This window comes from Choloepus didactylus, chromosome 5, assembly GCF_015220235.1.
Source record: "Choloepus didactylus isolate mChoDid1 chromosome 5, mChoDid1.pri, whole genome shotgun sequence".
Lineage (NCBI taxonomy): Eukaryota > Metazoa > Chordata > Mammalia > Pilosa > Megalonychidae > Choloepus > Choloepus didactylus.
In genome coordinates, this window is record NC_051311.1 from 37,548,072 (window position 1) to 37,572,128 (window position 24,057).

The window sequence follows — 24,057 nt, forward strand, 5'->3', positions numbered from 1 at the left end:
TTGTTTTTCCTCTCTTTCTAACCTCATCCACCAAATTCTTTCTCTTCTAGTTGAAGACATTCTCTAAGGCTTATCCCTTGGTCTTCTGTTCCTCTCTCTCTGGCTTCTCTTCTTTGGAGCTCTTACATGCTTTCTTAACCTCAACTATCACATTTTTCTCCCTGTCCTTGGTCCCTGCAAACTGAAATTCTATTTCTGTTTCCGAATTCTACTCAAATATCACCTTAGTCATGAGGAATTCCCTATTTTAGTCCCTCTCAGGCAGAACTAGTCACTATTTCTGTGCCTCCATTGATAACCTATAGCCCTTTTCCTACTATATCAAGATTGCTTATAAGGCAGTGTTCTCAACTGGGAGCAATTTTGTCCCCCAGGGCAATGTCTGGAGACATTTTTGGTTTTCACAACTGGGGCGAGGAGTCATGCTGCTGGCATCTAGTGGGTGGAGGCCAGGGATGCTGGTAAACATCCTACAGTGCACAGGACAGCCTGCAACAACAAAGAATTGGCCAGCCTGAAAGATCAGTTGTGCCGAGGCTGAGAAATTTTGTTGGGGTATCTGAGTTTCTTACTAGAGTTTGAGTTCTTAAAGGGTAGAGACTATATGTTACTCATATTTGTGCCTTACACACACACTCTTCCCATCCTACCATGGCCAGTCCAACTGGGGCCTGGTTCATAATGGGCCCCAGTGAGTGTAAACTGAATCCCATCTACCCTGGTGACTATAGCTGAAGATTGGAGGGGTGGGATTGTGCAGGCAGAGAGGTGAGAAAACTCTTCTCAACTAAGCATTGGCATCATCTCGTACCTCCTAACTGAGATTTCTATCAGAACATCAAACTGTGTATTATAACTAACTATAAACTATAGGAAACTATAGTAAAACCGTATCCTTACCTCAACCTGCCCCTCACCTGGCCTTCCTTCTTTGTCAGGAATATTATCCTTCTCAGTCACCTAAGATCAGAAGTTTGGGAGCTTTTTTTTTTTTAAGTCATTCATCTCTATTTACCATATTTAACCTCTCAACCTCTTGGTTTTTCTTTCCAGTTGCCCCTTTATACTCAGATCACCATTCTAGACCTGATTTGCTACCTGAGACTTGGTTTCTATCCTTCTTCTGATGTTAGTTTTCCCTGATGCTAAGACAGCTTATATACTGCTGTAAAATAGTCTTCTTTAAGCCTTATTGTGTTGTGTCATTGAGCTACTTAGAATCCATTGTTGGTAGCTCAGCCTTATCTTTCAGACCTAAAGAGCCCCTCCATAAGGGTGTTTAGTCAGAATAAGGCCATATTTCCCAATTAGTTGAATTTCATTGTTTTATGAATATGAAATAGTCATTTTCTTTTCCATGCCTTTATCAAGTTTCTCTTTTTTGTTTATCTAAATTCCATCCATCATGCAGAGCCTGGCTGAAATCCTACCTCAGAGTTTTCCTTGACTGACTCTGTTCATCTCTACTTTCTCTGAATCTCTGCACATTAAATCTTATGGAGTATGACCTTAATATATATTATTTCTTCAACTATTCAGTGGCATTTTTGCATAGGACTGCCAGTGTTGCCAACCAACTGGACTTTGTGCCCACTTAAGCCTGAAATAATGCTGAGGGCATAGTAATTTTTAAGAAAAGCTGAGGGAGGGGTAGGGTTGATAGAAGGGAATAGCACAGAGAACTACCGTTCACTGAGGGCATGTTTTCTGCCAGGCACTTTATCTCATGCAATCTCATGTATGCCTCACAGAAGCTCAATTCAGAGGCCTTTGTATCCAGTTGTATAGGAGACAGAAAGATGCAAAGATTAAATAATTTGCCCAAGAATAGCAATTTAGAACTGAATGGTAAAGCTAGAATTGAGATTTGAAACAAATCTGAGTAACTCTAAAGTTAACTTTACATTAGACCATGCTATTTAACCTTACAGGCATGATACTCTCTCTGCCTTTGTAAATTAAAGATGCTAAAAATCGTCCATATCCTCAAAAGGAAGGAATGAGTGTATGTCTCCGTGTTTGTGTTTTAAAACTTAAGTGCATCAGAAATCTTCCAATTAAATTACTGAAAATATAATATTATACTGGCTTATTATGTTTTAAGTTTATAAAACATCTACCTTCAAAGAAATATAGAGCATTTTGTGTGTTTCTCATTTATATTACCAATATTTCTGAATTATCATCTCGATTGCTTCCAACTACTGAATTGTGTCACTCAGCCATAGTTATGAAATAATTCCCTTTTTTATGTTATATATTGTCGCAGCCCAAGAGGGCCATGTCAGTCCAAAGGCCAAAGAAGACAACGAGCATTTTCTGATACATGAACTTTTATTCAGGGCTTACTTACAGGGTGAGAAGTCATGGAGAGATCATGACGGCTCTCTCAGGCCAGGCAGGCATGGCATTCACAGGGAAGTGACCCAGTGATGCAAGAAGGGCAGAAAGCCTTTTATAAGGGTTTAAGACAAAAACATTCTTAAGGGTGGGGGGAGCATAGATGCAGGAACAGGTCACTCTGACCTGAAGGGTGGTATAAAGAAGACTAGAATAATACTTGAACAATTACATTTTGCTCTTTTTGTGAGACTAAGAGCCTCTCACTTCCTGCCTGCTTCCCATAAAGTTACAATTTAAGGTCAATTTACCCTTTTTCTCTTTACTGGCTTACAAAGACAATAGGCCAAACATTTAGCTGCCTGGGTCATGCAGACTGCTGTGCACCAAAGATCTGCAGACCTGTTTTGCTCAGGCCACAGGTTGCCACATATATAAATGTTTACATTTGTTAATAAGAATTTTCCTTATTTGCAGGTACAGATTTATGAATTAGAAGAACACAAAATTGAAACATGGAGGGGTAAGCACTGTTGTTGGGTATTTAAAAAATCTTTTAACATCAGGGAAAAAACATTTGTACTGTGTAAAATATGTTTCATTTCCTCAAATATTTTTCCCTCTGCTTAATAAACTATGTTAATTAAAACATCATTCTATTTATTTCTATCTTAATTGTTTTATTGTGTGCCACACTACCATCATTATTATCCATTCTATTTATACACATTTGTAGACCCCACTATGGCATGCAAAGTCCTATACTAGGGCTGGGAACATAAAGATGAATGAGCTAACCAATGCCCAAGTCTCTGCCCCTAATTGGAGCAACCGTTCTAGAAGTAGTACTCTCAAGAATTTGCCTTTGTATACAAAACATACCAAAGGAATGCCTAACTTTAACAAAAACAAGCAGCTCTTCTTAAATGTTAATGATTGTTTCTTTACAAACTATGGAGAAACATAGAACTAGTGAACTTTAAACTAGATGATTTGGATCAGATAACATGAAAGTAACCTCAAGACCACTTTCTTTTGTAACACTGAAATTCACCGTTTATAATCACAATACCGTTTATAATCACAATACCGTTTTTCTGAAATGGAACCACTTTTCAAATTCTAATTTCATGATTGTAAAAGTGGCATTTGTTCGTGAGACCTGTCATGTGGATTGGTGGAGCACAGGGCAAAGGACTTTCCATAAGAACATCATAAATAAAAATCTGGAAACGGGATCAGTGAGGAAACCAGTCTGACTGAAACGGAGGAGCCTTTCTAGGATATTCAAAGAGAAACCTGGATAGAAATGAAGGGACCAATTGAACGGGAATTAAGAGTTTGAAATTGAAGTTTAGCTTTGTGCCTCCCGTAATGTGCGTGATGTTGTTATAAACAACCTTTGTGACTAGTTGTAAAATCTGAATATCCATTAGGGTTCTCTAAAGTCCCAAGGGGCCCTTTTAAGTCCATGTGCTTTAGAAATTTCATTAGTGTATATTTGACACATTATGGCTTCATCAAGTCAAACAACAAATTAAGTCAACATGGAACAAATATCTTAATACTGCCTATTATGAAGTGATTATGTAAGTTAACATCAAGACAGATTCTTACCAAATTCTGCTGTAGATGTAATGTTAGACCAAGGCTTAAGTATATTTACATTTTGATAGTACATGGTATTTGGTAGTAATAATAATAATGCCTAGATATTCTTGAATGCCTTCTGTACAGAAATCTCGGTAAAACAGCTAAAATAGAGTTCCCACAATGCAGTTGATTTTTACTTTAATTCAGTAAAATAAAATTTAAGAACATGTAAAGAATGAAGTTTATTTTAGCTGATTTCATCTTTTAACTTATGAAAATTAGTTTTAAAGTATTTCATAAATGCATAATTTCAGGAGGGTAGTAGTGACTTGATAGCATTCTGGTGACCTCTGCTGGTGTTACTCTTTCATCAGATTTCTTGATTTTTCTTCTGATTTTTATAAACATCTATTGTAATATTGTTTTTAAAATATTTAATTTTCCTACAAAAGCAATATCCTGAAAACAGTTTGGAAGTTTTTTAAAGTAGCCATAACTATAATTAACACAACTATTTTGGATGAATTAAGTTTCTTTGATTTGGGTTTTTAATCCTTCTAATTATTACTTGTAAATTGAAAGGAATTTATGTATTAGTTGCCGATGGCAGATATGTTACTAACTGCATATTTTCTTTCTAAAAATACAGAGCTTTATTTACAAGAAACATTTAAGCCTTTAGTGAATATATCTCCAGATGCAAGGTAAACTTGTAATTTTTCTCCTTTGTAAACTTTCATTCGTTCATTCAGATTTATCTATTACCATGATAGATTAAAAAAAAATGTTTTTTGGTCTAGATAGGAGTTAGCCTCCCTTGATTCTAAAAATACTAAATTCAGTAAATTGAGGGACAGTGGAAACAGCAGTGATGTTGGTGCATAAGATTGATAATGTACTAGGAAGATGATCATAAGGCATTTCTGAAAATCCAGGTCACCTGCAGAAGAATCAGTCTAGGGAACTCGTTAAAATTGCATGGGGCTCTACCTCCAACCAATTAAGTCAGTCATTGGAGGATGGAGCCCAGGAATAAGCATTTGAACAACTCCCCCAGTGATTCTGATACATACTGAAGTTTAAGTATCAGTTATAGACATTCAGAGGTGGTCAAAAGAATGAGCTGCCTTCTCTGTAGTCTTCTAGCCTATACTTTCTGGTCCAAGCCTTCTGGAATGGCCCTGAGTACATGTCCAGATTTGTATTAAAAGCATTTTTTAAACTCTAGACCAATGTATAGAAAATGTAAAATATTTATTTTTACTAGTTTTTATTTGCAAGTCCTAACAACAGTACATAACCACCAAACCGTCTTATTGGCAGTCATGAGACAGACACTGGGTAGAACAGAAGTGCCACTCTACTCTCTGGTGGAGTGTTCACACAGCCGGAGCCAGAATCATCAGCCCACTGGTCCAGGAAGCCTCCTGCTACAGCTTGGACTCTGTTGCTGATATTAGTCTGTTAGTTTTCCTTAGTACTTAGTTTCTTGGTACTAGAACTTAGTACGGAACTTGGTACTTAGATTCTGTCATTTTTTCAAACAAAGTCATCAAAGATGCTGTTAAAAAACTGCTCTCCCAGAGGTTTGTCATTGAACTGATATTTGAGATTTATTAACGTAGATGGTGAAAAATAAAGAAAATTTGCCGAGATCTCCAATTCAAAAATTTTCCACAAGTTTGGTTTAAGTCAATCAACTTTTTATTGTTGTAATATAAAAATTCTGGAAATGCTTTTAAAGCAGGGTGGTCCAAAAGTTTTCTGATTTTTCTTTAAAGACTCCTAACAACTTTAATGGCTTTTCCCACAGCCTCTTCGATGCTGTATACTCGTTGATCAAAAATAAAATCCACAGATTGCCAGTTATTGACCCTATCAGTGGGAATGCACTTTATATACTTACCCACAAAAGAATCCTCAAGTTTCTCCAGCTTTTTGTAAGTAGTTTTTAGTGTTTCTAAAGACATAGTTGCATTTACTTTAATTTACTCCAAGTAAATTAGCTCCTGTTTTCCTCAGTAGAAGAAATTGTTAGTTTTGAAGACTCCATTTCTAAACTTCAGTTTCTCAACTTGCTATTTGAATTATATATTCTTAAAGTTGATTCCTATTAAAAAGCATTCACCTTTCAGTGCAAGTATAGAATAATAAAAATGCTTGGAAGTCTCTATTTAAATTAGAATATTTTATCACCTAAAATATGAGGAGAAATAAAGGATTTTGCAAGTCAGTCTAATTAAGGAACTGCTATACAAGATGAATTGGCCAATATTTATAGCAAAAATTGCCTTAGAATGTTTTATTAGTATTGTGGTTTTGGAAACTTATGCACAAAATATACTGTCCCCAAGATTAACTGCAGGAGTGATAGAAAAACCCAAAGCAAATACAGTTTTGAGAAGAGATTACCATGTTGGTCCAAATTAGGGCTGTATTTTCTGTTGGTTTCTCAACTGCTTTGAAAGGAGATGGGTTCATAATTCTGTAAAACTTAGACCCTCTTTGGTCAGCCGTAATGAAAGAGGCTCAGAATGAACAGGGAGTTTCACAAGAGAGGTTTTGTTTTTCCCTTTTATTTACATGCACTGAATTGGAGTTTATGTGATTCATATAGAAGGCCTCCTTAATGGTTCAGAAGAGATCATATGAATAGTCATTTTTTAAAAGAATTTAGTAGACAAAATCTACTTCAAAGTAGCTTTCCCATTTCCTTCTCCACAGCTTAAAATACAGAAATAAAACACCACTCTGTGCGATAAGAAAGAGCCAAGCTCCTCTTGTGGAACACTGCCTTAAAGGGTTACCTTTGCCTCAGACAAGCACTGAGGGTTTAGTGATTGAAAGCAAAATTTTGTCAATTAAACCAGTCTTACATTTTAATAATTTAATTGTGTAAATATAACATTTTTTACATTTAAATAAATGCTAAGAAAGACGCTAGGAAGAGTAATTTACAAAAAAGCGTGAAGTTTATTAATAGACAGTAGGGAAGAGAATTAGGGATGTATCAGTGTTTTGTGTCAGACTTTCTTCTGTTTGAACAGGCCTTTGCCATGGTGTGTGCTATGACTGCAATATCATTAGTTAAGGTTTAAGAGGGATGAGGGTGGGAAGTGGCATGTATCAAGGGCCCACCAAGTACCAGGACTTTACTCATTTAATCTTCAGAATAATACTTTTAAAATAATATTAATCATGAGAGCTAAGTACTATTAAGCATTTACTATGCATCAAGCACTGTCCTAAGCACTTTTCATGACGCATCTGTTTCTCACCACTGCCCTTCCAGGTAGGTATTTTTGTTAATCCCATTTTATAGGTGATGAAACTAAGAAAGGTTAAGTAACTTTGCCAAGGTCACAGAGCTGGTTAGTGGTAGAGCCAGCATCTGAACAAGCATTCTGAGTCTGCAGCCCTGTGCTACTCTCTCTCCCCATAGCCTTGGGGTAGGCATTTTTATCTCATGAGGCACCTGGTCAGAAGGGTTAAGAAACATGCCCAAAGTCACACAGATTCCAAGCAGTAGATATCACAACCTGGAGATCTGTCCAGCTCCAAAATTCGTACCATTTCCACTACTGTTCTACAGTTTAAAAAAAAAAAAAAAAAGCAAGTAAAAGTTTGAAGTGTAGTCCTTTTGCATGACTACTTTAGATTTTTCTCTAGTACAATAAATAGGGGAAGTTGACACTGCCCACTACTGTCTTATATTTGGGCCAATATGGTTGTTAGAATCCTCCTACTAGAATATTCAACTAAAGGTTTTGGTTTTCAGTTAAAATATAGAAGTTTAAATAAAGAATTTCAAAACCTGATTTTTACTGAATTACAATTTTCTGAGAAAAGGTAACATTCTCTCTCAAGACATTTGAAAAGTAGCCTAAGCATATAGCATAGCACAGGGAATTGTCCTATATTGAGGTGGACTAGATGGCCTAATAGGTCTTTCTTTTTTTTTTCTCTCTCTAAATTTCTAGGATTCTCATGCTTTGAATATTGATGAACTCTTTGACTTGAACATTTTGTTTCTTCTAATTGTTCATCTTTACCTGATAATTATAAGGTACACCAGGAGGATGTAATTGACTATACCCTTTATAAAAGGTGGATTTTTGAAACCGTAGACCTTATTTTATTATAGTCAAACATGATCCTAGACTTTATTCTTTTGACTTCTCCCTCCTCCTTTAAAATAGCCTATGAAAAGAAAAAATTTTTAAAGGTTCTTTAATTCTGTTCAGCTGGCTTGTTCTTTGTTCCTAGTAGACAAAAGTTGGAATCCTCCAAAGGAGAATTCAGGATGTAGAGGTGGGATGGCATGAGGACTAGCTTAGCGGCTCAGAACAGCCACCATCAAATGCTTTGAGTAGTGGGTTTGGAAATGTGTGGGTTCTTAATAAATGTTGCTTAATGCTGACAGCAGGACCAGGAATTTAGCATGAATAATTAAGAATAAAAGATTCTTGGTGGCTTACAGGTCTTATTTTCCCAAATAGACCTGTTGTTCCCTTCTTCTGTCTAGTTTTTTTAGTGAAGAAGAGAAAAAGTTTTAAAAAAATTATTTTGTTAAATAGCTATAGCGCTATAAATTGGTTTGAACAAAAGATACAATTCTTGTATGTAACTTTTTCATATTGATTAAGCCATCCAGATAGATTGTTAGTTGAAAGGACTAACTTTAATTTGCTTGCCCATAGTTTTCACGCAAATCTTGACATTTGGACATTAAAAAGGTATATTTTGGTTCTAGAACATTTGCGTTTATCTTCCTGTTTAGATGTCTGATATGCCAAAGCCTGCCTTCATGAAGCAGAACCTGGATGAGCTTGGAATAGGAACATACCACAACATTGCCTTTATACATCCAGACACTCCTATCATTAAAGCCTTGAATATATTTGTAGAAAGACGAATATCAGCTTTGCCTGTTGTGGATGAGTCAGGTTTGTGTGTTTGGCCATATCAGTTAAAAAGAAACAACTGTTTTTCTCATTAGGGTAAAATTATTTTTAAATGACCTAGCATATCAAATAAGTGGGGAAAATGGAAATTTAGATTTGTTGAATAAATTTAGTACCAAAGAGCACTCGGGATAATAAATACCTGGCTTTTTTCTTATATTCCATTAAGATATGATTTCATGTCCATTTAAAACTAGAAATGTTTGTTTTATTTCTTAATGTTTAATTCCTAGTAATTGTCTTTTGAAGACTGATTTTAATACATTTTGTTTCTAAGATTTTTCTAACATATATTTTCATTTTTAGGAAAAGTTGTAGATATTTATTCCAAATTTGATGTAATTGTAAGTATTTTTAATTTTGTTAAACCTGTCACCCAGAATGCATTTTGAAATATATTCATTAGAAATCTGTTCTTGTATATTCCTCTAATAATTTCCTAACATTTTTGAATCTGAGGATCTTCTCAGAGAAGTCCATAGACCCTTCATAGTAATTGTACTATTAATATTCACTAGTTTAGCATTATTGCTTGTATAATAGTAGATTAGGAGCATTTTATGATTCTAAGTGTATTTTACCCCATTTCTGCAGCATGTGTATATATTTCTGCATGGGAGATTTTATTCATTCAGCCTAGAGGCAGTGAGCTTAGAGCCCATTTGGGTCCATGGATCCCTTGTCACTGATTGGGAACCTCTGCTTTAAAGAAGACAGCAAAGTTTATTAAATAAACTTTGTATGTAAAATCCCACCTTTGAATGTCTGGTTTAAATCTGCTACTTTATGGTTGGTGGAACAATAGTCCATTTGATGATTTTTTTTCCCCATTCATTTAAAATGTACTTCCTTAGAGTTTTATACTGTTTCCAAGTCAGGGAATTGACACTGTAATAGCCCTGGATGTCCACACCATTTTTTGCCACAATACTGACCCCAATATTAAATATTCTTTTCAGCACTGTCTCAAACCCTTTGGTTCATTCTATTCTGTTTTACATAGTACATACCAAAATAGGTTTATTGGAATTTTGGTTGAGTGGGGGATCCTTTAAAATCTGAACCCTGAGAAGAAATTGGGATCTATGGGCACTGTCAGGCCCATTCTTCCTCCAGAGTGGCTGGTGCTGATGGTCCCCCAAAGCCTTCCCAGCAAACCTTTGCTCCCTGGAGGTTGCTTTCCCTCAGGGAGGATCCATTGATGCAGGTTTCCTAACCCTGTGGCACTTCTTGCCCTTCACAAATGAGGTCCACCTGTTCAGGGTTTAAATCAGAGTGCAAGAATGGGGAAAAATATTTGGTAGAAAATGCAATCAAAATTAAACAATGTTGTTTCACAACTAACGTGTGCCATATAATATAAAAATCTTTATTATCAATAAGGCTATGATATAATAGTATTATTGGCATGTTTTAAGTTAAAAAGAGAGCACTTTTGATACATAGCGGTACCAAATTAAGATAGGATTTTTTTAAAGTAGGTTACCTTAGACTGTCTAATTTTGGTCGTTAATGTGAACTGAAATGAAAGGATAACACATTCTGTTACTTTATTACAGAATCTTGCTGCTGAGAAAACATACAATAACCTAGATATCACAGTAACCCAGGCCCTTCAGCACCGTTCACAGTATTTTGAAGGTGTTGTGAAGTGCAATAAGCTGGAAATACTGGAGACCATCGTGGATAGAATAGTAAGAGCTGAGGTGAGGTGGCTTTATTAGATTCCTTCCTTCCCCTCTCCCCACAAAGAGGAGACCTTACCTGGCTTCTGAAAGTTGCATGTGAGGTAGTGTGTTGCATCACAAACACAGCCGTCCCTTTCAAGAGCCATCATTAAGAGTTCATCTAGCCCTCATTTTATTACTGTATGTTCAAGAATTCTACCCACAGTCTGTTTCATCTAAATTAACTCCCCCTTCTTCAACTTCCCTGGCTTTTAATGTGTTTCATTAGCATCTCAGTATGAAGTCTTTCCTTTTCTACTTGAATTTAACATCTGGAATCACTACTTGTTTTCCAAAGTGTTTTTTAATTGGCTTGGGAGTATGTCTTAACTTTTTATTAATGTCCTCAGAATTACATGCCATTTGAAGATATTTCAAGCAGAAATGGGTAAGGCCTCCCTATTTATAAGGACATTGGACATCCATATGATTGACTCATATTATACAAGAATATATTTATATATATATGTGGGAAAACATTAACAATATATTGCAAAGAGAAAATGCAAGTTACTATACATAGTGTAATTTTTTTTGTTTAAATGCATGATTTGCAGGGAAAAGGCTAGAAAGACATGTACCAAAATATTAACAGTGGCTGTTCCTGGGTGATGGAGTGATGGTTGACATGGGGAGATGATAGTGCTTTTCTGTGTTTTCTGAGCTTTCTAATCTGAACATGAGTTACTCAAAGGCAAAAAAAAAAAAAGTTTGTAAAAATTATTGCATGAATATTTTTAATAGAAAAATAATTGACTTGTCCTCTTAAGTTCATCTAGTGAGCAATAGAAATTTAATTGTAATATAAAACAGGTCATTGAGGAAAATAAAGATGTAATTAGTTGTCTAAAAATATCCATCTTGACTTTTTTCCTTATTAAAATAATTTCTTTACCAAATGACTATTCACTGGGAGACAAAAACAAGTTTTTTAGCTTTAATGTAGTTTGTTAGAACAAATATATAGTATCGGTAATGATTCCGTTTCATTTATATAACTTAAAATATAGTACTGATTTTTAGGTACCTCATCAAGGATCATAAGTTTAGACTCAACAACAGATGAAAAGAAAATATTTGTGGTAATGTCTGTCTGGTAGAATTACTTAATATGCTGGGAGAGATGGCTGGCCCTTGACCTCAGTAGTTCAAAAAATAGTTATTATCATTACTAAATTTTAACAATAAAATTTGTCTCTGACCCTAGATGTAAACCACCATTTTAACTTACAGTTAATGAATAATTGTGTTATATTATATCACAGAATTAATGAAGAACCTCAAGGTGTTTTAGACAGAGGAAATTAATGTTGACTGACATGAGAAAGATGACCAAGTGATTAATTTTTTTCAACCTAAATCAAAAACATCAACAAAATATCATTAGAGAAAAAAATATGTAAAATTAGAATTTCCCCCTTTCTTTTGACCTCTTTCCTGTGTTTCCCATTTTGTGTTGCATGGGACTGACTTCCAGTAGAGAGAAGAGGATCTCTGAGGTGGCCTGACCGCTCTGTGGCCACCTCAGTCCTAAAGTTCCAAAGCTTTAAAATCAGGATGACGTGGTGTTCTCTCCCTCCTTCCCTTTTAAGTAGGATGTTTTTGTTGTAAGTAATACCTTGGAACAGTATCCATTTGTTTTTGAAACTCTTTAGGGTAGAAAAATAGATGTTAATGCAATCTATTTTATTTTATGATCATTTATTTCTCTGAATATTATTCTTACTATGTGAACTTCATTAGGAAAGACAAAAAATAAACAATCTAAGAGCAGGAATTATTATTTACAGTTTCAGTGGCCAATTGGACATCTTTCCCCTGTGATACAGGCATCTTACAGTTATTAGAAACCAAACTTTAAAAAAGGAAAAGCTTATGTTTAAGAGAGTAATAGCTTATATTGTACTTGGTTTTGAGTTCCATCTTTCAAATTTGAAAACTTTTCAACAGGACATTGCTAGCAATTTTTCTTAGTATTTCAAGCCAATCAGCCTGACACTTTAACCCATTTACATGATTTACATGCTATTTTCTTCTCATTCGTGGAATGTATTTATTGTACGGTACATGACTGGCTAATTTTTTCCCTTTCTCTAATGTCCATTTTTAAACTTTTACTTGTTTTAATTCAAACTTCACGTGGCCTCTTTTCTCGTTTGCAGGTTCATCGGCTAGTGGTAGTAAATGAAGTGGATAGTATTGTGGGTATTATTTCCCTGTCAGATATTCTCCAAGCCCTGATACTCACACCAGCAGGTACAAATGTTGATTTCCAACCTTTACCATAAGTTTGTAGGAATAGTAGGTGATACAACCGTAGGGTACAGCAAATAAATAGGTGTTTCTTTCCTATACCTTCCACTTACAAATCGAGGCTTTCTGTGCATGTCTTTGTACACCAGTTTTCATCATTTTCTTTCTGGTTTTAAAATTTTTAGTTTTAAAATTTTGTAACCTTTATAGCAAAAAAAAGTTTATAGGAAGTATTCTGACTTAAGAGCATTTTGTCAATGCCCAGCAGTGCCTAAATGATCTAGGATACGTTGCCATTTTCATCATAACCTTTTCCATTATTCATCATTATTTTTTCCATTAGAAAGTTAAGATCTCTCAGTTTTGCTTTATTTAGGACTAAGTGGAAAATATAGGATGAGAAATTCTTTGGGTTTTAACTATTGAAACCTTCATCTATCCTTTAAAAAAAAAAAGCTTACTAGTGTTTTCAGTATATGAAACAAAAGACCTAAACACAAATTTTTTCCATTAATATTGTATGGAAATTACATTACTACCAAACTGAGTTGCTGGCTAAATCAGCAAGCTCTCAGAATCTCAAACAGTAAGCAGAGAGAGAGGTAAAGGGCTTGAGAAGAGAAGTTGGTTTTCTTGGGTCACAAATTTAATAGTAAGAGGCAGACCTAAAAGGTTTTAACATCACCAGTCCTCCCTTTCTTTCTCCTTCCTCTTCCCACTCCTCCTTCTCCCAACCCCACCCCTAATCAAATACAAACAACCCAATATTTGGTGGGCTGCCTAGACCCAACCAAGACAGAGATGTGAAAATAAGTGAGATTCTCTTTGAACTCCTAGCATTTAAAAATTAAATGTGTATATTATGGTACTGTTTTTTCTTTGGTTCAGAAATCAGGGATTCTATATTAGTTCAAATGAACTAGCAGAGAGCTAGAAAGAACTAGAAAGTCTATAGCCTAAATCTACACACCCAAAAGGAATCCCCAACCCCTAAAAGGAACATCATCTTATTCACTAATTTCGAATACCAAGGGAGTGATTCCAATAGAGCAGGATTTTTCATAGCGTGGTCCTCAGGCCAGCACCTTCAACACCACTTCGGAATTGGTTAGAAATGTAAATTCTTAGGACCCTTGCCGCATCCACTGAACCAGAAACTCGAGGGAGAAGCCTAGTGTGGTTGTTTTCAAATGTCAAGTGTTAAAAGCATCTGAAAGTCATGATAATCTTTACAAAGACACCATGAAATGTTGATAAAATAACTAAGCATGCAACATTTTTCGTGGCGTTATTTGTAATGACCCTAAACTGGATATAACACAAGTATCTTTCAGCAGAAGAATAAATTGTGTTATAGTCATTCAGTAGAGTTACAGGCATATGTGGTTTTATTGTGCTTTGCTTTATTGCACTTCACACATAGTGTGTTTTTTACACTTAAAGGTTTGTGACAACCCTGCATCAAACAAGTCTATTGGCACCATTTTTCCAACAGAATGTGCTCACTTCATGTCACTGGTCACATTTTGGCGTTCTCCCAATATTTCAGACTTTTTCATTATTATTATTCATCTGCAATCTTTGATGTTAACTTTTGTCATTGTTTTGGGGTGCCACAAACTATGCCCTTATAAGATGGCAAACTTAATCTATAAATGTGTGTGTTCTGACTATTCCATCAACCAGCTACTCCCCCGTCTCTAGCCCTCTCCTCTGTCCTCCCTATTCCCTAAGACACAACAATATGAAAATCAAGCCAATTAATAACCCTACAATGGCCTCTTGAGTGTTCACATATCTCTCACTTTAAATCGAAAGCTAGAAATGATCAAGCTTAGTGAGGAAGGCATGTCAAAAACTGAGACAGGACAAAAGCTAAGCTTCTTGCACCAAACAGGTATCCCAGCTGCAAATGCAAAGGAAAAGTTCTGGAAGAAAGTTAAAAGCACTACTCCAAGGGAGAACTTCCAGGAAGATAGCACATAAGGAGAGACAGAACTCACTCCTCCACCAAAGAAACTACCCATAGCAGTGGTTCTGGGGCCCAAGAGACTAGGGAAGGACCATGGCAACATAAAAAGAAGAGCTGGATGAAGAAATGGAGAAACTGTGTCTGAGAAATAGTGGGGAGTGAACTCAACTGCGGCTTCTGGTGCCCATCTTCCACTCCTTGGGATAGCCTGTTCCTTGCCTGAGGATGGGCAAGATGTGGCACAGTTCTGATCCAATTGTTGGCCGGTGAAGTTAACCCTTTGGGTCCCACAGCCTTGAGCCTTTCCATGCAGGAACCTGGGGCACCTGTGGCTCCATTATTTCCACAGAGAGACTGCAGCAAGTGACTGATCTCCACTGCCACTCCTGGCACCCATCCCCCACCCCCAAGGTCAGAAGCTTCAGGCATACCTGGTTCTCGCCCGACTGGCAGCTACAGTCAGAGACAGGCAGGGAAGCTCTCCCTTCGGGAGGAAGGGGGACCCAGAACAGTCCTGATCCAAGTCTTGGCCAGCAAGGGTCACCTTCTGGGTCCTGCAGCCTTGAACCTTTCCACGCAGGAACCCAGAGCAGTGTGGCTCTACTATTTCCATAAACAGAGAAGCTGCAGCAAGTGACTAAACTCCACTGCAGCTCCTGGCATCCAGACCCCACCCAGCTGGCTGCAGTGGTCAGCAAGTCAGGGCTGTGGGGAAGAGGATGCCAAAGCGTGTCATCCACTAGCAAGGCTGGGAAGGTGCAGTCTGGGAAGCTGTTTTCCTGACCCTTTTCCAGGGCCCTTTACAATGGGTGTCCACCCCCTGCGTGGGACCTTGGCCCTGATTTGGCTGGGAAATACTGATGATCCAAGTGCCAAAGACTTTTAACGTGAACCCAGTCAACAACAAAATCGTAGCCAAAAGAGGGAAACCAACTTTCAAAATAATCTTTTCAAGATAATCAGATGCCCAGATACCAGGCAAAACTTACAAGGCACTCTAAGAAACAAGAAGGCATGGCCAAGCCTAACAATCAAATTAAAAAGTTGGAGGAGATACCGAATTTGGAACAAGTAATCAAAGATGGTCAAACAAATGTCCTGAATAATTTCAGTGAGATGGCTAAAGAGATAAAGGATATTAAGAAGCTACTAGGATAGTGTAAAGAATTTCAAAGAATGCATAGAAAAATAGATCTTACAAAATTGAAAGATACTATAGATAAAATTTTAAATGTACTAGAGACAAACAACAGATTTGAAGAGGCAGAAGAAAAGGATCAGTAAACTAGAAGACAGAGCAAACTAAATTCGAACACACAAAAGAACAAATGGGGGAAAAATGGAAAAATTTGAACTGGGTCTCAGGGAAATGATTGACAAGCCAAAGACAAATATATGCATCATAGGTATCCCAGAAGGAGAAGAGAAGGGAAAGGGATCAAGAAGGATATTTGAGGAAATAATGGCTGAAAATTTCCCAACCATAAAAGACATAAAAATGCAAATGCAAGAAGTCCAGCGTACTCCAAATAGAATAAATCTGAATATAACAACTCCAAGACACATACTGTTCAAACTGTCAAATGCTAAAGAGAAGGAGAGAATCCTCAAAGCCCCAGAGAAAAGCAATGCACCACATACATGTAAGGCTAAGTGCTGACTTCCCTTCAGGCACGATGGAGGCAGGAAGGCAGTGGTACAGCAGATAAGGAAAGAGGAAAAATTGCCAGCCAAGAATTCTTTATCCAGCAAAGCTGCCCATTAAAATATTCACAAATAGAGGGCGTTTGTTAACAAGAAACCTGCCCTGCAAGGAAAACTAAAAGGAAAAGGAGTTCTGCTGGCTGAAAAAAGAAGAGACAGGAGAAAGAAGCATGGATGAGAGCTTAGAAATGAAGAATATCAGTAAGGGTAACTAAACGGATAAAAAGAGAGGAAAAAAATAGGTCTGACAAATAAAAGCCAAAGGATAAAATGGTTGAAGTAAGGACTGCTTTTACAGTAATAACATTGAATGTTAATGGATTAATTGCCCCAATCAAAAGACACAGATTGGCAGAGTGGATAAAAAAAATATGATCCATCTATATGGAGTTTACAAGAGACACATTTTAGACCCAAAGGTACAAATAGATTGAAAGTGAAAGGATAGAAAAAGATACTCCACACATCCAGGCAAACAATAACCAAAAAATAAATTTTAAAAGCTGGGGTAGCTATACTAATATATCAGACAAAATAGATTTTAAATGCAAAAATGTTATAAGAGATAAAGAAGGACCCTATATATTAATAAAAGGGACAATTCATCAAGAAGAAATAACAGTCATAAATATTTATACACCTAACCAAGGTACCCAAAGTACACAAGGCAAACACTCGCAAAACTGAAGGGAGTAATAGACGTCTATACAATAATAGTGGTAGACTTAAACATACCACTGTCATCAATAGATAGAACATCTAAATAGAGCATCAAGAAGGAAACAGAGAACCTAAATATTAGGATAAATGAACTAGACCTAACAGACATATATAGAACTTGCACCCCAAAACAACAGCATATACATTCTTCTCAAGTGCTCACTGAACATTCTTCAGGATAGAGCACATGCTGGGACACAAAACCGGTCTTAAATTTTAAAAGATTGAAATTATACACAGCAGTTTCTCAGATTATAGTGGAATGAAGCTGGAATTCAAATAATAGCCAGAGAACTGGAAAATTCACAGATTATGGCGTTTAAACAACAAACTTGTTAAACAGTCAGTGGGTCAAAAAAGAAATTGCAAGATAAATCAGGAGATATCTCGAGATGAATGAAAACAAGAACACAACATATCAAAACTTATGGGATGCAGTGAAGGCGGTGCTGAGAGGGAAATTTGTAGCCCTAAAATTAAAAAGGAGGAAAGAGCTGAAATCAGAGACTAACTGAATACCCGGATAAACTAGAGAAAGAAAAGCAAACTATTTTCAAAGGAAGCAGAAGGAAAGAAAGAAAGATTAGAGCAGAAATAAATGAAATGGAGAACCAAAAAACAATAGTCAATAGAATCAATAAAACCAAAAGTTGTTTCTTTGAAAAAATAAATAAAATTGACAAACCCTTAGCTAGACTGACAAGGACAAAAAGAAAGAAGGTGCAAATAAAAAAAATCAGAAATGGGGGGTCATTACCATAGACCTCAGAGAAATAAAATATGGTCATAAGAAGATACTATGAACAATTGTATGCCAAAAAACTAGACAACTTAGATGAAAAGGACAATTTCCTAGAAACACGTGAACAACCTACATGTTCTCGAGAAATACAAGACCTCAACAAACCAATCACAAGTAAAGAAAATGAGTCAGTCATCAAAAACCTCCCAACAAATTTCTTATATTCTCACAAACATCAGGGACTAACAGTTTAGTAGGCTGAGCCCTCGATCTTGGGGCTTGCCCTTATGAAGCCTGTTACTGCAAAGGAGAGACTAAGCCTACTTACAATTGTGCGAAGAGTCACCTCCAGATATCCTCTTTTGTTGCAAGGTGTGGCCTCTGTAAGCCAACTTGGCAGGTTGACTCGCTGCCCACCCCACAACATGGGACATGACTCCCAAGGGTATAAATCTCTCTGGCAATTTGGGACATGATGCCAGGGATGAGTCTGGACCCAGCATCTTGGGATTGAGAAAGCCTTCTGGACTAAAAGGGGGAAGAGAAATAAAGTTTCAGGGGCTGAGAGATTTCATATGGAGTTAAGAGGTCGTTCTGGAGGTTATTCTTATGCATTATATAGATATCCCTTTTTAATTCTTAGTGTATTAGAATAGGTAGAGGGAAATACCTGAAACCGTTGAACTGCAACCTGGTAGTCTTATTTCTTGAAGACGAGTAACTAACTATATATAGCTTATACAGTGTGACCATGTGATTGTAGAAAACCTGTGGCTCACACTCCCTTTATCCAGTTTCTGGACAGATGAGTAGAAAAATGGGGACAAAAAAGTAAATGAATAATGGGGGGGAAATGGGGGGATGAGTTGTTTTGGGTGGGTTTTTTTTACTTTTATTCTTATTTTTATTATTTTTTGGAGTAATGAAAATGTTTAAAAATTGACTGTGGTGAATGCACAACTATATGATGATACTGGGAACAATTGATTGTACACTTTGGATAGTTGTATGGTATATGACCGTATCTCAATAAAATTGCAAGGGGCTAAAAAAACACTACCAACAAAGAAAAGCCCAGGACCAGATGACTTCACGGGTGAATTTTACCAAGCACTCCAAGAAGACTTAATACCAATCTGCTCAAACTCTTCCAAAAAATTGAAGAGGAGGGAACACTACCTGACTCATTCTATGAGGCCAACATCACCCTAATACCAAAACTTAATAAAGAAACTACAAGAAAAGAAAACTACAGGTCAATATCTCTAGTGAGTATAGTTGCAAAAATACTTGCAAATCGAATCCAATAGCACATTAAAAGAATTCTGCACCATGACCAAGTGGTATGCAAGGGTGGTTCAGCACAAGAAAATCAATTAATGTAATACACCACATTAACAAATTGAAAGAGACTAACGACATGATCATCTCAAGTGAAAGGCATTTGACAAAATCCAGCATACTTTCTTGATAAAAAAAACACTTTGAAAGGGTAGGAATAGAAGGAAACTTTCTCAACATGATAAAGGACATAATGACAGACCCACCGTTAACATCATAGTGGTGAAAGACAGAAAGCTTTCCCTTTAAGATCTGGAACAAGACAAGGATGCCCACTGTGATCACTGTTATTCAACATTGTGCTAGAAGTTCTAGCTAGAGCAATTAGGTAATTAAAAGAAAAAAGGCATCCAAATTGGAAAAGAAGATGTAAAATTGTCACTATTTGATGATGACATGATCCTATATTTAGAAAGTCCTGAAAAATCTATGACAAAGCTACTAGTTAAGGTATGTACTTTTTTTAGACATAATGCAATTACACACTTAATAGCCTACAGTATAGTGTAAACATATCTTTTACACTTGCACTGGAAAACCAAAAATTGCGTGACTCACTCTTTTGTGATTTTTGCTTTATTACGGTGGTCTGGAACCGAACTCAAAATATCTCCAAGGTATGCCTGTACTATTCAGGATTGAAAGGAACAAATAAAGCCATATTCAACAATGGACAAAGTCCATAAACATAATTTTGAGCAAAGAAAGCTCAATATAAAGTATTGACTACATTTATATTTTCCAAACAGGCAAAACTACATAGCATCTTTGTTCAAATTAGAGAAAGGCCTCTTCTCTGGGCAGACTCATTTCCACAGATACTCAACTTGGCTCCTACAGGAAAAAGACCCATTTTTCCAGGCAACACGGCCCTATACCAAGGCACACAGTTTGAGCAGTGGAGTCAGGCTGGATATCAGCTCCCATGTGTCCCTTTGGCCAAGATTCCTTATGCATTACAGCAAAGTAAGCCAGGCAAGTTGTTTATCCAATTGGTGCCCTACTGTCTCAAGCCATAAAAATAAGGAAGTTGGGTTGGATGAATTTAAATTGCCATCCAGATTTGATGTCCCAAAATTCACAATCATTAATGCCCCTCTTGTCCATGCTGCTGCAGGGAGCAAATAGATTCCATAGTTGGAGTTTGAAATGTACAGTGCCATAGAAGTCAAGTTATGTAGATATTGGTAGTTAGCTTAGAATTCCTTAGAATTCCTTATTGGTTGTTACAATATTTAGAAAAGTGTTCTGTGTTCCTAATAGCTGGATTACAAGTGAATATTTGAAACAAAACCATTTGGAACTTGGAGACAATTTATATTAAATCAACAGTAATTAATATGCTTATGCATTCATGGGAGACAGCATGGTAGAAGCACCAAACTGGGAGACCAAAATTCTTAGTCCTAGTCCCAATTATTCCACCGAAGAGTTGTCTGAATTTAGGCAAGTTACTTAACCTTATTTAGCCTCAGTTTCTTCAAACTATAGAATGAACAGGCTAACACAAGCCCTGTCTCCCTCCTAACACATTATATGGATAAAATAAGTATGTAAGGAAAAGCCGTTTGTGCTCTAAAAGACGTTGCGTCCAGGACAAGCACTGTTGGTTGGATGGTTATGTAATAATCAGTCAGAAGCACTTCTAAGAAGTATCCACTATTATGCAAATAAAAAGTACCAGTGGTTCTTTTCTCTGCGTAATGGTCACAATTCCCCATTAAGGAGACTGATTCAGTACAGTAACACTTTTGCTTTTTCAAAAAGTTTTCCGCAAATGAACCTAAGTATCTACACACACGTCCAGTGAGTAAGGAATCTAATAGTAGTAGCTATAGTTTTTTAGCCTCTCATTCTTATAGTTACTCTTTCAAAGATCTGTTGTATTCTTGTGTCTGGCGAGAAAATAGAGGAAAAGCTGCTGTATTGAGAAAAGTAGTACTTTCTACCAACCTATTTTAAAATATCTTTATGTGCAGTTATCCTTAAGCATGTTCTAATGCCTTTTATTGTATGTTTTTTTAAGTAGGTACAACCAAAGTACTTCACACCTTCACTAAAACATCTATACATATTTCTTTTTTAAATGTTTGGCAACAGAAACCTTTTCCCCCCATATTAAATCTTAATGTATTTGGAATGACAATATGTAATACAAATTGAAAGCAAGCTGCTGTAATTGGGTGTGGGGGGGTTGGCTTTGAAGAGACACATGTCTTCAAAATGTTTTGACATTGCTCTGAAGTTATTTTTCATCTACTGACAGGTGCCAAACAAAAGGAGACTGAAGCTGAATGACTGCTGTGAATGCAGAAGCCTTTGTAGAAAAACTTGAACAAAGTTTCTGGGTCACGTTTTGCCTCATGAACACTGACCGCAATAGAAGAAGAGTAAAATGGTTAAGAATGTATATCAGGGTTTAGTGATGAGTATTTTTTTTCCAGTGATGTGGAACCTAAGTATAAAAAAAGAAAGTTGATTTTATGTGCTTGAATAGTCAGACTTGCATTAAGTCTGCTTTCAGACCTTTCCCAAAAGATTTCAAATGCTATAAGTCATTAAAAGTGCACTGTGTTCGAAAATTTTTATTATTTCTCATTTCAAAGAATTCACTGGTATGTAACAGGTAATACGACATAAGGTAAGTGTATGGCATATTCATATCTTAGTGCCTTATGTCAGAATACAGCAATATGTCATCACTGTTGCCCATCCCTGCTGGAGAACGTATAGTGTGAAGTGACACTGTTTGAATGTGAAGGTCTTTGAACTTTTTACCAAATCAGTTTCTTTTCATTAGGTGTGTCAAAAAGTTGTAATTTGAATATAATTACTTTAAAACTTTAATGGCAGTTTTATGTTCAAATGTTTTGTTCTGAACTACAATGTAAAACAAGACTGCCTTTAAAACAGCTTTATTTTTTCTTTCATGGCAATTTTTTACGCATCTTTTGGTGGGTAAACTTTACCGTCTCCATAAATAACATATTGATTGTTATTTTAAAATGGCAAATTTCTCATTATTTAAGTTTGAATCTGGAAAGGATTTGACTTCTAAAATAGCCACTGTTAGATTTTAAATGTTAAAGTTTCTAAAAGCATGCGTGGAAACCTACTCTGTACTGTACTGTAAATAGGCAAAAGTTGTCAAGGAAATGAAGTACCGGAAAGATGTCTATTTTTTCTTGTGTATTGAAATGTAAAATCATGATGTTTGTATGACTGCTGATGCGATTGTTTTTGTAAATTTTATTGTGGCATATACAGTATTGTCATACAGTTGAAAAGAAACAAAAAGTTTCCTGATGTAAGTGCTCTGAAATATTGACACTGTATATATGAGTATAGTTTGTTTTTTGGGTTTTTTTTTTTTTTTGGCAGATCAAAGAAATTAAAATAAATCCTACTATATACCATTTTGTTAAAGAAGTTCTTTAAAATATCACGTATTTCAGCACATACTAAATAAAATTCATGCAATTTTCCACTTAGATATTTCTTCCTGAATACAGGAGAGTATGAATTCTCATCTCCTTTTATTCCATCATCAAAAAAAAACCTTAATGATTTGATTCTGAAATTCTATATCACTCCATTATGAGATATGAACATATTTAATTAAAAATTGCCACACAGATTTTCTTGTGCTAAGGTGTCAGTTTTTTCATTCCCTAGTAGACCAAATAAGAGAGCAAGCATTTGTATATGTTTTTCCCAAAGAAGCAATTGTGGTTGTAATTTAGACTAACAGTACTATTTGGAGAAAAGTCCCACAATTGCTAAAAAACAACCCAGATTTGAAACTCAAAAGAATCTATCATTACTCCACTCTTTTTGTTTAATTGTACCCACACACAAGTGTGTGTACATACCACAAAGTATATAGTTGACATGGTGTGTACTTTCTGTTTCAGAAAACAATATTTGGTCCACTTGAAAAGAAATTGTCAGTGTTTTCTTGTCACATGAGAACATGTATGTACCATAGGTCTCTTATCTTCCTTGTACATTTAATGGTTTTTGAGTTCTGTAAACATGTCACACGCACCAAATTTGAAGCAGATCTGTAAATATTATATGTAGTTTACTCTGGAGCAGCCTCTTCTCATCATTAGGCTCCAGTTCACAAAGGCCTGTTATCCTTCTGTTTTCATCTAAGTTAGAATTTGTTTCTGGCAAATGATAAAGACTTGATTATATTAAATGTGCCTTTCTAGGAATAAGGAATCGTGGTACTTAAATAAGGCCAAGTCTAATAAAAGACTTAAGTATCGGTGATTCTTGAGTGAAGTAAAGATTTGAAGGGAATAAATCTAAACAAGTCTAAATATAGCTGTCCACTTTCGAAACCCCCGCTGGATGAATTGCAGGTGTTTATGTCAGGCTCTTCACAGTAAAGCTCACGAGTCCCTGTGGGCTTATGGCCGTGGCCACTGCCCATTTACCACACGGGAGAGGGGCGCCGAGGCCCGGTGAAGTCCCCACCCCCTTCAGCAGAGATCTCGACGGCTCTCACAAATGTACAGTGGAGCCGACAGTACTTCAGACAATGTCAGATGAGGCCATGAACATGGAAGCAGGGTATCAGAAGCACCCCAAAAGTGCACATCCATTCTGTTTTGTACTCTAATCTCTAAGGAAATTTTTCAGTATAAAGTTGCACTGATTAAATAAATGTCTTACAATATTTTATTAGAGAAA

General features: G+C 36.2%; 1 protein-coding gene across 4 annotated transcripts in view; it reads left to right on the top strand.

The window, feature by feature from the left end:
- Positions 1–22,749, top strand: part of PRKAG2 (protein kinase AMP-activated non-catalytic subunit gamma 2) — a 400,476-nt gene extending 377,727 nt beyond the window's left edge. For 3 of the 4 annotated variants that reach the window (XM_037835774.1, XM_037835773.1, XM_037835775.1), the window contains 8 exons: positions 2,818–2,863; positions 4,583–4,637; positions 5,747–5,873; positions 8,714–8,879; positions 9,204–9,241; positions 10,457–10,603; positions 12,787–12,880; positions 21,623–22,749. In XM_037835774.1, coding sequence (XP_037691702.1) covers positions 2,818–2,863; positions 4,583–4,637; positions 5,747–5,873; positions 8,714–8,879; positions 9,204–9,241; positions 10,457–10,603; positions 12,787–12,880; positions 21,623–21,654 — 705 coding nt within the window. In that variant the 3' untranslated portion in view covers positions 21,655–22,749. The remainder of the gene's footprint in view (positions 1–2,817; positions 2,864–4,582; positions 4,638–5,746; positions 5,874–8,713; positions 8,880–9,203; positions 9,242–10,456; positions 10,604–12,786; positions 12,881–21,622) is intronic. The other variant, XM_037835776.1, reaches the window with a different exon arrangement.
- Positions 22,750–24,057: the final 1,308 nt, after the last annotated feature.